Below are 13,592 nucleotides of genomic sequence, written 5' to 3' on the forward strand. Positions count from 1 at the left end.
CATCAGCAGCAGGGCCAGGGAAGGGAGAACGTGTGCCATGCATGGTCCTCTTGGCAGGTTCTTGTGGCATCCTCACCTCATGTTTTCCCGGAGCCACTCTGCAGTTCTCTGGTTGTCTTGGACCCATGTGGCTCTTGAGGAGGACAAAGTTTGCTGAGCTGCACCACTGCTGAGCACCGCGGAGTTTTTTGGCAGTAAACATGCAGATGGACCTGGGGTGACCTGAACTTCACATTAGATTTCTGGATGATCTTTCTTTTCTAGGACTTCGACAAGCTGTAAACTGGGAACTCTGGATATCGTAATGTTAGGATTAATTCTGACACTGCTATTTAAAATGTTTACACAGTGAGCCAACCTTCTTTTGCATTTCAGAGATTTTTTTGGCCTTGAAACCAACTTACTGGAGCAATGGGTCCTTCAGGCTAATTTCACTGTGCGTGATAGAATTTTATTTGCATTTGGTTTTGAATTTTCTTCCCTTTAATTTCTCAAATGTTGCTGTTTTCTACTGTTATCAGGCCAGTAGAATAGCAGCTCTCAATACGCTTTTCTATCGATCACGTGTTGTTCTTCAGCCTTTCATCAAGGCATGATGCATGCAGGCATCCCACCAGCCCATTCTGCACCTGCGCGTGCTTGCGGAAGTAGAGCAGAGTGCAAGCGGACATCCGATAAGGAGATACAGAATTGCCATGTGTGCAAACTGTGTCATTGGTTTGAGAGCAGATGAGCTGGCTGCTGAAAGAAAAAGAGGAAAGCGGAGTCATCCCGAGGTGTTCAGCAACAAACTATGCAAGGCGTAACCTCAAACCACAGGAAGCCCTGATATCCCATGAAGGAACAAATATTTTTCTATTAATACCAGCATTTTTATTGCCTCTTTCATCCTGAAAGAAGCCTAGTTGGCTTTCATGCTTTGCAGATTCAATTCAATAATTACTTCTCCTCACCACTGAAATACAAGATATTCCCAAATATATGCAGATAGCAGAGGCTTAACCACACAGATGAGCCTCTGCATGGCATGGCGAGTGGAGAGCAGTGTCTGTGGAGGGCAGAGGAGGATCCTCGGTTGCCAGATGGAGCGAGGTGCTGAGGCAGGCCTGGGCAAGTGACGGACCCCTGGGTTGGGCAGTGCTGCGGCTGTGGCTTGATGCTGGTGAGGGGTGAGACTATTCTCACACTTTGGAGGCTGCCCGTCAAGGCGCTAGCCCCACGAGCCCTGCCCACCCTAGGGGCAACACATGCCCAGTTCCATGCAGCAGTGCACTGGGATGCTGCCGCCACCAGTGCTCCAGTCCCCGCGTGGCAGCATGAGCGCTGTGCCCACCAGCCTGGGAGATGCTGGCATGGCTCTGCAGCCTGCAGGCTCGGTTAGCAGCATTTCTCTGCAGGGAGATGGCCTGAGCCCCTCCTCCAAGCAACACAGCTGGGCTGGTCCTCTTGCCCTGAGCAGGGGAGGCGAAGCCCCCGGGTTCACATTAATGACTGTCTTAAGCCACAGGGGTGCAACCACCATGGGAAGGAAGAGGAGTACAGTCACATTTGGCACCTTTCCAATCCTGTTCAGCTCACACCCTGGCTGGCCTCAGAAAGGGAAAATGACACCTAGAGATGAGTGCAAGTGGAGAAGAACAGCAAGAAAAAATATCAAAGCCTCAAAAAAGGACAAGATATATACGAAATACATTATCTCTTTCTCCTGTTAATGAATATGTTTAATTGTGAATCTTCAGTCAAGGAAAAGAAAGGACAGGGAAAGCTTTAGAGAATCAGAGAAACACAAAAAAAAAAAGCATAATAAAGCCAAAAGATACTGCCCTCCTTTAACAACCAAAAAAAAAAAAGCCTCCAAGAGAAGGCAACCCAGGAGTCAGCTCTGTCACACTTGTTTATTTTCCTAAACAGCTGAAAGACAGAGAGCTTTTCCCTTTTGCTTCCTCCTGTGCAACAGGCACCACCATCACCAATGGGAGGGAGAAACAAAACAGCGATTACAGACACGTGTGTGCTCTGGGAACAGACAAGATGCCTCGGTTTGACATGCTGCTCGGAGTTGTTCTCTCTGCATTTCCCGTGGGCATTTCCCCAATTCAGTGACCCAGAAGAGGCCAATCTCCTGGTCCTCAGCACTCAGCCGAGCAAGGACAGCTCTGAGACACCCTGGTGCCACCTATGGCAGGATGCCGGTGGCTTTTGGGTAGCTGTGGGCACTGTGGTGAGCTCCATGTGTGCAGCAGATGTGTTCCTCCCGCTGGCATTTCTGCTGGATCACTGCAGCACCTTTGAGCACTTCCCCACCTCTTCACCTCCCACCCCTGCAGCCTCCTGCTCTGCCTCCACCACCTGTCCAGCCAGCGCAGCAGGAGGGCCAGGGCTGCTCTTCTGTGGTGCTGGCAGGGCTCGCATGCTTTGGCAAAGTGCTCCCAGCCCTTCTTTTCTGCAACTGGCTTGGAGAGCTGGTGGATCAGTCAGAGGCATGGCCTCTGCTCCTCTCGGGAGAAAGGGGAGGCTGTCGTATTAGCTTTTGGGTGGAGATGGGCCACCTTCTGGTTGCAGTAAGTTTTGTATTATAGTGATGCCTCCTTAAAACCCTGAATTCCCCCAAAGCACATAAGCACAGGCATTTACTCAATCTTTTCAGATGGGAGAACTGCCAGCCTCCTCCTAGGTAAGGAAGACACAGCATTATCCAAAGGTATGACCTTAAGCTGTTTTAGGTAAGCAGATGCAAACTTATTTAAATGCTCTTAAATCAAATGGGAAGAGGTGTAGCCCAAACTGCTGTAAACTGTTCTTAAATGGAAATCATATCAACCTTTGAACTGCCATGGGCCCTGAGTAGGAGCACACAATTGCAAGGGTTTATCGTCCCTTCCAGTGGTGCTGCCCACCAGCTACCTGAAGACATCCCACACCTCGGCTGCTGGCCATCAGTTGGCAGTGACTGCCCTGCGGCTCGCCCGTGGATGGAGTGTGTGTGCTCCCTGACCTGCTTCAGTGCAACGCAGCTAGAGTTCCTTAAAGCAGCATCACTAGGAAATTGCGTTAAGACAGCTAACTTTGCATGGGAGCAGAGGAGGATCACTCATAGAAGCGTTTCTGCTCACCAGGAGATCCTCTTCAGGAAGGAGGGAGTAACCATTCGTGGTAATTGGCAGCGTATTTAATTGCGTCCTCTTTGAGGTTTGCAAAGAGGATATGTGCCTAAGGCTTGTGGGTTTAAACAGCTGGTTTACACCAACCCCTCGTGCTTCTCAGGAAAAAAGCAACCATGCTCAGCTATCACCGTCCTGCTGATAGCCTTTTGCCTTCAGTCTTGGGCTTCAACCAATAACTGCTTAAAGCATACGTATAACCAGCTGATGTGTAAGATGAGATGGTGAAGGCTTCTGCATAGCCAGAGCCTTGGTGGGATGGCACACAAACTGTGGTGAAAAAGTAAGGCCACAAACTAAATAAAACCCAGCCCAAGGAAACCTTCTGATGTTTCGCTCTGCTCTGCCTAGACTGCCTGAGGCAGATGGGTCTCCAGCAACAGTTCTGCGAGTGTGAAAGGTGACAGCAGCAAAGCTTCTGCCCTGCAGACCCTTCGGGCTGCTCTCTGGACCTGGGCAATGCTTACCACATAATCTTATGGCACTGCGGAAGCTTGGGCAAGGCTTGACAGCAGCAGCTGTCCTGAGGGCCTCGCGGTGCTGTCCGGGCCCCACTGGGTTCTCAGAAGTGGCTCAAAGTGCTGCCCTCAGATGCTGCCAAGTGTCTGCCTGCCGGCCTGAGATCGCCACACCTGGCAGTTTGGAGCCTCGCTGGCTAGTGACTACCTAAAGATGCTGCTTGGCATTAGTCCTAAATATGTTCCTTCAGATCTGAAAGCTCTTTGTGAGCATAATCTGCCAGTCCAAACAGAAGAAAATCTCTATTTGGTCTGAAGAGCAGAACTTGGCATAGTTTACAGGGGAAAATGCCAAGTACACAAGGCTGCTTGCTCTCCCCAAAACAGTCATGACTGTTCCTTAACTCTGCTAAGGCACATCTGGCTGTCATCTCAGTACATCTGTATCCTGTGATTTACACAGTTTTCTCTCGATGTTTTATGTGGTTTTACGCTGTGACGAGGCTCTGGAAAGAACAAAAGTGCATCATGCTGCCTCTCAGAGAGTCAGCTCTCTGGGAACCTTCCTAGGGATCTAGCAAAGTTAGTTGGGACCTCCTCTGGAGCCTGCAGTAAAGCATTCCCATAGCCTTCTCAGGAGAAGTTAACATGGCAGCAGAGTCATGGCTTGTGCGGAATCCACATGCATCACTAAAGCACTGCAAAGGAAAACTCTCTGCACCTCAGTTATTTTTCATCGGCTCCAAGGCACATTCGAACACCATTGCTCTGACAGAGACTTACAAGTCAGCCTTGCTAACTTTTTACACTTCAGAGCCAGTTGCTGGCCTGACTGATCTGAGAGTTTCAGCCAGGCAGTCTGTCGGTTCTTATTACAGGTGGGATCCCACCATGCACAGGTACCCAGGTGACAAGAATGGAGCCTACGAGCATTTGTTCAAAGCCGCAACGGTTTCCTATCCTACAGTGAGTAGTTACTGGAGGGTTGTGCAGCTGTTATATCCCCTCCCCAGCCCTGCTGAAGCTGAAGCCAGCTAAAAAGGATCTCCTTGCTTGGATTGGACAAGGAACTCGGAAGAAGATGTGGTGATTCTGCTACTTACACCACATCTCCAATAGTTGTAAAGTCTCTAAGATGCAGTTTCACTGGTTAGCATTCAAGAAGTGCTGAGATCAGCAGATTATTATTACTTTTTTAAGAGGTGGAATTGGGTGGTACATAGGTATGATCTGGTGGCTTCAGTCTGACACATTAAGCTCCCCTGCCACTCGAGTGTTAGGTGATCAGGAGAGGCTTCTCGAAGAGTACTGATATGGTCAGAAGAGGAACAAGAGTGATAGGAAGAAAGTGGAAAAGGTGTCAAAAAGCATGGTATATATCCAGCAGCATGTTAGTCTTTCTGCTTCTTTTTTAGTTCTTTTCCTTCTTTTCTTGCAGAAGGCTCTATAGAAGATAAACGTGAGAGCTTGTCTTTCAGGAGAATAACATCCACAGTGAGTCATCTTCCTTCTGTTTCCTCGTGCAGACAGATTAGTTAAAACCTGCTCCACCCACACACTGGTTTATCACTGGGAGAGAAGAAGGAATTCTCCGCTGTCTTACGCTGCACAGGAATGGAAATGTTTCACAAGCTGTCAGGTAGCACATTGGGTCTACTACACTAGTAAGAAATTTCCTAAATGATTTTGCGTTCGAGTGGGAAATTTGTTCCCAAATGACAGAGGCTTCCCAGATAGATATTCCTGGTCTTCTTTTCAGCATGGTCTTCTTTTTCACCCACACCTCTGTATTTCCAGCAGCTCTGCAGTGGAACAGAAGGGTGAGGGTGACCAATGATTTCGTGGTGACTCTCAGGGTAATGTTTTCAAGTAGTTACAGACTTCAAAAGGGTACAGATGTAAAAGGAATACCTTGGGAGTACGCTCATAGTACTCCTGGATGTCATCGAGAATGACTTTCACCCCAAAGCTGGATGATTACTATTACATGGTATCAACCAAGACCAAACAATGAGACAGGCACAATCTTTCAGAAATTGTGGTGATTTATTTTAGTGTTTGATAGAGCTATAGGTTTCAGGGTATTTAAGGCTTTGCACCATAGGATAAAACCTGCCCTGCCAGTGGGAAGGTAGTCTTTCCTACCTGGAAAAACAAAACAAAACAAAACAAAACCAACAAACCAAGCAGAACATGACTTCCATAGTTACATCCTAGGACAGCTGTTAACTCACTGTATTTACTGTCTGGATGGGAACCGGCTCTGGCTTACCCAGAGCCAACGGGGGCAGCAGCATTTCCGAAGTTGTGTGCATGGGCACAATCGATAAATCTTTAGGAGCGGCGTTCAAAACTGAGAACAAGTGCATAATGGGAGGCCAACCCCAAAGTGAGGCCCCACTAATGAGTGTTTAGTAACTAGTCAAGATGAATGAGGCTGATGTGTTATTTCTGAATCTGAGTGCATCTAGCCATAGCAACTGTTGGTTAATACTTAGACCATAGGAACAGTCTTCTTGCACGTTCCTCTGATCTAAAGGTGGATCTCCAGCCAAAAAGCGTTTCGCTGTCGGGCAGGGCAATATGTGGTGCACAGTGGCCCTGTCGGGTGTGGGCTCTGGCCATTCAGGGTGCAGGAGGGTCGCCCTGCAGGCTTCTGGGCTCCGTGAGCAACTTGTGAGCACCACTGGGAGCCACGGAGCTGCTGAGATAGGCCAGGCCGCCACCAGAAAGTGTTCTCCATGCTGCTGCCTGCAGCCTAAGTTTTTGTCAGAAGCATTCTAACTTGAAACGATGAAACATTTGAAATATTTTTGGAGGGTTTCTGTTCTGTCATTGCATCAGTCTCCTTTGATTTAATTCAGCATGTTCACACTGAAGACAGTGCAGCCCATGCCTTTGTGCTCTCTCCTCCCGTCGATTGCAGCCGTTGCTTGTTTATGTCTGCAGCTCAGTCGTCGGGATGCCGGGGCTGGGTGCCCTGGAGGTCCCGCGCAGTGCCTCCATTTTCGGGGACGCCGGGCTGAACCGGGGCGCTGCCGGAGGTTCGCTGTGCGCCCGCAGACAGCCGTGTCACGCGGCCTCGGCGCCCCTCCTGAGGAGCAGGGATGATGGCGTTTCCTCAAATGTGTGCAATCCTCCGGTCCGAGCGCGGCCACCGGGCACTTGCTGCGGCGGTGCGTGAAGGGGAGGAGGGAGGGCGGGTCGGAGCCGGCTCCGCAGGTTGAGCGGAGCACCGAGGGGGCCGTCCCGTCCCCCTCCCCGCCGCGGTGATCGGCCGGGACCCGCCGCACCACGGGCCGGGGCTGCCGCGGGGCCAGGCCGGTGCGCCCCGGCGGGAGGTCGGGGGGCTCCGGGCCGCTCGCGGCTGTCGCTGAGTCGCACTGGGTGACGGGCGAAGGGTGAGGACGCGACGCCGGGGGCAGCCGCGGGCAACGTGGCACCCATGACCGGGCGCACCGGCAGCCGCGGCGGGGGTCGCCGGGCCCAGCTCCCACCCCTGCCCGCCCAAGAAACCGCCCCGAGCGGCGGAGGGGACCGGGCGGTTCCGCGCCCCACTGCTCCCGTGCCTTGCCATCCCTCCCGTCACGCCGGGCCGCGCCCGCTGCCCGTGCCGCGCAGGGGCGGGCGGCGGCGGGGGGCGGGCAGGGGCGGTGCTGCGGCGCCCGGCGCGGCTCGGCTCGGCGCGGCGCGGCGCGGCGCTGGGGATCGGAGCGGAGCGCGTTGGCCGCGATGGGCGCCACAGCGGCGGAGCGGCGGCGGCGGCGGCGCGGGGAGCTGCTGCGGGGGCAGCTGGGCGCCCTGGCCGCCCTGGCTCTGCTCCTGGCCGGCTGCGCGGCCGGCCGCGGTGGTGAGTAGCGGCGGGGCCGGGGGCTGCCTCCGGGGAGCGGCCGGGCCTCGCCGCCGCCTCCTCGTCCTCCTCCTCCTCCTCTTCCTCCTTCTTCTCCTCTTCCTCTTCCTCCTCCTGCCGCGGCCCCTCGGCTGCTCCGGGAGCGGCGGCGGCGGGAGGCGCCTGTGGGCGTTGGGGCGAGACCGTGAGGGGTTCCCCGGGGGCTGGCGGGGGAGGGGGGTGGACACAGCACTTCCCGGCAGCGGGGCCGGGGCCGGGGCGCGCTCGGTGCCCGAGGTGCCGCCGGGACGCGGGGTCCCGCGGTGCGGGCGGCACGAGGCGGCGGGTCCCGGTCCCGGTCGTGGTGCGAGTCCTGCCCCGCCGGCATCGCGCCTCGCGGTCGCGGAGCAGCCCTCACGCCAGGCTCGTTTCCCCGCGGCGGAGCAGCGCGTCCCTCTCCGCGGCTCGAATTTGCTTTTTAAATAAACAGACGCGTCTTAAGGGGTGTCCAGCGTGCTGCGAGGAGTGCTGCGCTGATGTTTAGGAAAGAGCACAAACGCTATCTGGGACCCGAGCACGGTGTTTTATGGAGCGAAACAGTGCCTGGATGGGTTTCTAAATTTTTGGACTTTAATGCCTTCAATTAATCAGATTTTTCTCTTTGGTTTTTATGTGCGTGTTCTGAAAGTTATCCGTGTTTTTCTCAAAGGTGGTGGTTGTTTGCTTCTGCAAGTGAGGTCAGGAAAGGTAAATGTCAGCTTGTTGTGAGCAAACAGCAGTGCATGTGTGCGCTGAGGTACACTTTTGCCGGCACACATGCGGTGTACACCGGTGTGTGACGCGCATGCCAGCCCTGCGAAGGCTGCCGGTGGCAGCGTGCCTGCCTGATATGCCCCGCACGAAGGCCAGAAGTCATCTGCAGTCCAGCCGCCCACTGCTTGCCTGCACGGTGTGATGCACTTTCAGGTGGTGCAGCAATGCAAAATTCAGACCTGCTCTAAACTGGGCACAGGGAGCGCTCATCTTTCTGAAGGGTGGTGTGAATTCCCATCCTCTGCTTTGCTCTTCTTGAGCATGGTATTCCTGCTGATGTGAAAGGGAGCTCTGTCCATTGAGTGAACGCGGCAGAGAATGTAGAGATCCATACTGCAGATAAATTTTTTCACCACTTTACTAAAATTGCCCAAAGTTCCCCAGCAGGCACTGCTAGCCCTTGTCAGGGCTCCCTCTGTTTTGGTTCAGTTCATGAGAGCATCTCACGTTGTCTGTGACCGGAGCTAGCTCAGAATAAATCGTAGATGAGAGGTAGCATTTGGTGCGATCGATGTGGCCCCCCGCGTGCTGGCGGCTGCATAGAACCGAAAAGGCGGCGAGAGGAATGGTCGCGCAGGTGGAAGTTTTGAACAGCACCCTCTGGGTCTGCTGCCTCGTCACCGGGACCCAGGTCGCTGGGCTCTATAGGAGTGGTGGTCACAGCCTGCAGCCTGCATGCTCTAGAGCTTGTGTCGTGGTAGGGGGTGGAAAGATGCATTTTAATTTAGCGATTTGAAATTCTCTCCTCTAAAACAATGTGATTTAGGAGGGAATGCAAACTTTTGTCTGGAGTTCAGTGCCTTTGTGTCACATCGCATCACCCTTCTTATCCCTGAAGCTGGATTGCAGGGGGCAGCAGGCTCAGCCTCTGCTCCTGGGGCAGTGCTCAGCAGATTGAGGACATGGTCTTCAGAGTCTGATGGTGCCGTGAAGCTGGTCATGGGATTCGCTGGGGTGTGGTGGGGCACGAGCGGTCCTGTGAAAGCTTTGCGTCCAGGCGCCAACCAGCTCAGCAACCCCGCATTTGAATCACCTTTTAGATGATATATTCTTGCTTTTAATGCTTCTGTTTTTCTTGGTTGGTCTCCTTCCCCTCGGTTGCCATCTCTGCGCCAGCTGAGGCAGCCACAGCCTGGATCCAGAGGAGCGCAGCTTTTGAAGTCACGGGTAACCCGTGTTTGCTGAGGGCTGTGAGGTGCTGAGCCCTTCTCCAAAGGCAGATGTGCCTGCGTCTGCCTGCAAGGAGTAGGCTGGGGCTCTTCCTGCAGAGGCAGGTAACTGCAGTGTCTGGTGGGTGCGCTGTCGGGAGCAGGTGGCTCCAGAGGACAGAGCACAAGCTCTGGGTTTCTTTTCTGGTGGCTCTGCTGCTTCTCTATGTGACTTGGTCTCGCCGGGTCTCGTTTGGCCAGGTCTCTAAAACAAAGCCTGCTTTTTAAGCCGCTTTGAGATCTCCTGGTGCTAAACGATGTGTAATAGCAAAGTGCTGTAATGTTGTAATGTTTATATGAAGGTCATTCCAGAGGCCTTTATGTTCTACAAGGCTCGGGCATTCCAAAAATGTATAAAGTGCAAATTAAGAAGAAATCCAAGTTCACAAAGTTCATCCTAGCAGTAAAAGTACATCTGGATTGCCTCTTTCTCTCTTCCAGGCACAGTGTAAATCTGTGGTTGTGCTTTGACTTCAAGGAAGTCACACTGGTAAGTCAGAGGTGTAACTGAGAGTAAATCCAGCTCTACAGACCCAAAACGCAGTAGCCAACCACTGGAATGCCTTATGCTTTTCAGTCTGGTAAATGGGACTGGAGCTGAAGGCAAATTCTAAAAACCATCTCATTAACTTGAGCAGTGTAAGTGGCTTCCAAAACTCTACCCAACTCTGCCATCCTTGCAGAAAGAGCCAAAGTATGAGGGTTTTTTTTTTCTGTTTTTTTTTTTTCCCCACACACATCAGTTTGATTCTTAAGATGTCACTTGTAAAGAGAGGTGTGAGTGGAGAAGATCTTTCCTTTCGCAAGACCATCTTTCAAACTGCAATGATTCAGGTTTTTTGAGGGAAGCTTCTGAGTCAGGCCTTTTACCAGGTTGCTCTCACAGGCAGGATAAACAACAGGGGCAACAGTCAGTGGGATTTTTTTCTTCTTTCTGTCCATGCTTGTTTTTGGCAGGATGGTAAGGAAAAGCTGGGTCTGATTCTGCAGCCCTTACTCATGGGGATAGGCACATCCAAGCAAACGGAATTGCCTGCATGATTCAAGCATGGAAGATTTGGGTTGCTTTTAAGTCTTGTTCTAACTTGACAGGAGTGAAGCACTCAGAACGGTGAGGCAAGGCCTGCTGGGTCCGTTTTGACTAGCCCTGAGACTTATTCCGAATCCAGAGCTCAGGCTGTTCTCCCAGGATGGCAGTTGCTCAGTCCTTGTGGGCTATGAGCGGCTGTGAGCATCCATGTCACAACAGCAGGCTTACAGCCAGCCTCTGCGCGATCCTGTGCACTGTGGGGAAGGTGGGGAGCAAATGCCCTGGTGCGTCCTCATTCCATCTCTGCACTGGTTGGAGAAGCTCACAGGACAGGGATGAACCATGTAGGCTGTTCCCTTCTGACTGCTTTGTCACGGGCCCTGCCTCACAGGGCTTTTCCTTGCAGATCTCTTTACTGCCAAAATAGCATTGAAGACCCTTGGTGTGACAGATCCTGGTCCTCTAGCTGGGAGTTAAGTGAAAACTCCCTGATTTCATTTGAATGTTTAGGTTTGCTCAAACCAAGAAACCCAAACCAAACTTTAGAGGTCATGCAATGAAAGCACAAGAGCAGCTGTTTTCCTCACCTCTTCAGTGATGCGGGAACTGCATGAGAGTAATCCTAGTCCAGATGTAATGCTGTAATCACTGGACCCCTGGATATGGGAATTTACCCTCATAAACTAGGGAGAGGTGTCAGGCCAGAGCATGGTATGTGACCTCTTTGGCAGGGAGCTTGTTTGGCTTCGCAGGAAATGACTTGTTCATTTATTTAGTTCTTATTCATGGTCCCACACCAGCAGCAGGCAGAGCAAAGTCTCCTATGTGGCCAGCTGGCAACTCGGGGGCTGGCAGGGCAGGCATGTGTTGGGAGCGCCTGGGGAGACGTGTCAGAAGGTGAGCTCAGCCCTCAGCCCGTGCCTGTGGCACTGGCACGGTGGGGCTTGTGTGCTGGACTGAGCCTTAGCCTTGTTTCGGGGTCTCCACAAAGTGCCCTGAAAACGTCCAAATCTCCATACCTGCCAGCTCTTGGAGCCTCTTGGTGAAACTGCTGCGGAAGCATGGGGATGCGTGCTGGGCTGGACGCCTTGCCAGAGCTGTGTTTGAGGTTAACGCACCGCACTGCCTACAGTCACGGGATCATGGTTCTCGGGATGTGGATGCAGGATGCTTGGGAATGGGTGGTTCCTTGGCTTCAGTGGGGCATGAAGGCAAATGGTTGCTGGCCTCCCCAGCGGTTCGTAATGGAGTGAATGCAAGGCTGCGAGGCCAGGAACAGCAGAATGGCTCAGCAGCTGTTATTTCCTCAGTGCCTGTGAAGGAAGGTAGGCTGCTTGCTCCTTGTCTGCCCGTGCTGATCTAACTGCAAATGCTCAGTCCTGCCGTGTGCTGCTGGTGGCTGCTCCTTCCCTCGGAGTCTTCTTTTACGTGGCGTCTGTCATTTCTGTGTCCCTTGTCTGAGTCTTTTCAGCAAGATAACCCAGCAGAAAACTAGCCTAGGATAAATAAAGGAAGTCTGATGCCAAATCAGCACACTGAAATGACACGGTGAGGATTTAACAATCGAGGGCTGAACGAGAGTCCTTGGGTGGTGCCCAAGGTCAGGGTGGCCTGGCATATGGTAAGGTTGCCTGTGATGTTGTTTTTTTCTAAGCCCTGTTTCAGGAGATCCCTCCTGCAGCTAATCTTAAATGGTCCTTAATGTGGAGAAGGCTGCCTGGTCGCACTGACTGTTTTTGGTCACACTGTCAGAAGGAAGGACTCAGTTGGACCTGTCAAATATATACGGGAGGTACTCATGGCTGTAGCCTCCTGGGAGTGAGGCAGGGAAAAAATCTGCGCTGGGATGGGAGAACGTTGTTGAGATCAGCCACCAGCCCTGCAGCTGGGGAACGTGCCTTGCCCCTCAAGGTGGCCCTGCTTCCAAGGGCATTTTTCTCTGGTTTGTCTCTGTCCTTCTTTCTTTAAATTGATGCCAACTGCACAGTAGCAAGAGAAATAATCCCTGCCCCCTCCCCCCCCCTTTAAATTTTTTTACTTTGCTTTTTTTACCCCATTTCTCTGACTTTGGAGTGAAATAAGTTATCCATTCTAGCTTTCCAGTCTACAAGAAGCATAGCAAATGTAGTTTTCATAGAGGCTTCTTTTTCTTAAAGAAAAGAGCCAGATCTCATTAAACCTGTCACGGAAAACTTTGGAGTTTTTTTTTTTTTTTTTTTCAAATGAAAACCACATGGGGTTCATGGAGCATTAAGCCTGAGGGACACATCTGGTTACTTCTGTTACTTAGAAGCCAGTGCAACTCCTTCAGCCAGTTTCTGCAAAAATGTAGGTTTCTTCCACAGGCACGAGTGTCTGCTGGGCTGCCTTGGGAACCTGCATCCTGCTGCCACAGGGCTATGTTTTGCCACCTGTTGTAAGGCACACCACAACAGTGTTGTGGTTTTTTTTTTTTTTTTTTTACAGCTGACAAAAAGACAGTTGTTACAGTGCTGCACTTTTGGAGGAAAAAAAAAACACTTTGCTCTTTTCCTCCATGCCCTTCTCTAGAAGAATCTTTAAGCATTAGATTTTAAAAAGCACTGGGGATTTTCAAAAGCTTTGTTCTGCTCTAGGTCTTACCTTTAATACCACCAAGAATCAAGTCAGAGCAGTGCCCAGGAGCCTTCAGTAACCTCATCCTAATTTTTTTCCACTACTGTGGCTTTATGGGAAGAGGCAGTGGGCATGCCCTAGTGTGGGCAGGATGTTTATAATCCTGCTGCTTTATTCATCATGTTCTGTAGACACACTTTGGGAAAAATAAGGTTTCTCAATGAGTAAATCCTTGTGGCTGGTCTGCACCAAAGTGGAATTACTCACAGCATCAAAGGGAACTCCTCTGAAATTGAAAGCAGTAAGTGTGTGTAATTTGCAGTTCATGAATGGATTCCTAAAGGGATTAAGGTGTCTTGCCTCCACCATTCTATGGGATTGTTGCTGGACTGTTAGACTCCTCCGGCTTTCAACAGCTTGTCCTTGTGTTATTTACTGCCAAGGGCATCCTGAGTAGGGTTTTTGCAGTTAGCTACTTGAAACCCCTAAGGCGCAGTT

At 51.8% G+C, this 13,592-nt stretch overlaps 1 protein-coding gene across 6 annotated transcripts in view; it reads left to right on the forward strand.

Moving 5' to 3' along the window:
• The first annotated feature begins 7,280 nt into the window (after positions 1-7,280).
• The window catches only part of LOC121067368 (sodium/potassium/calcium exchanger 3-like), a 278,371-nt gene continuing 272,059 nt past the window's right edge, over positions 7,281-13,592 (forward strand). For 5 of the 6 annotated variants that reach the window (XM_040551767.1, XM_040551770.1, XM_040551768.1 and 2 more), the window contains exon 1: positions 7,292-7,469. In XM_040551767.1, coding sequence (XP_040407701.1) covers positions 7,352-7,469 — 118 coding nt within the window. In that variant the 5' untranslated portion in view covers positions 7,292-7,351. Of the gene's footprint in view, positions 7,470-13,592 lie in introns of all 6 variants that reach the window. The other variant, XM_040551782.1, reaches the window with a different exon arrangement.

Source organism: Cygnus olor, chromosome 3 (assembly GCF_009769625.2).
Source record: "Cygnus olor isolate bCygOlo1 chromosome 3, bCygOlo1.pri.v2, whole genome shotgun sequence".
NCBI classification, from domain to species: Eukaryota; Metazoa; Chordata; class Aves; order Anseriformes; family Anatidae; genus Cygnus; species Cygnus olor.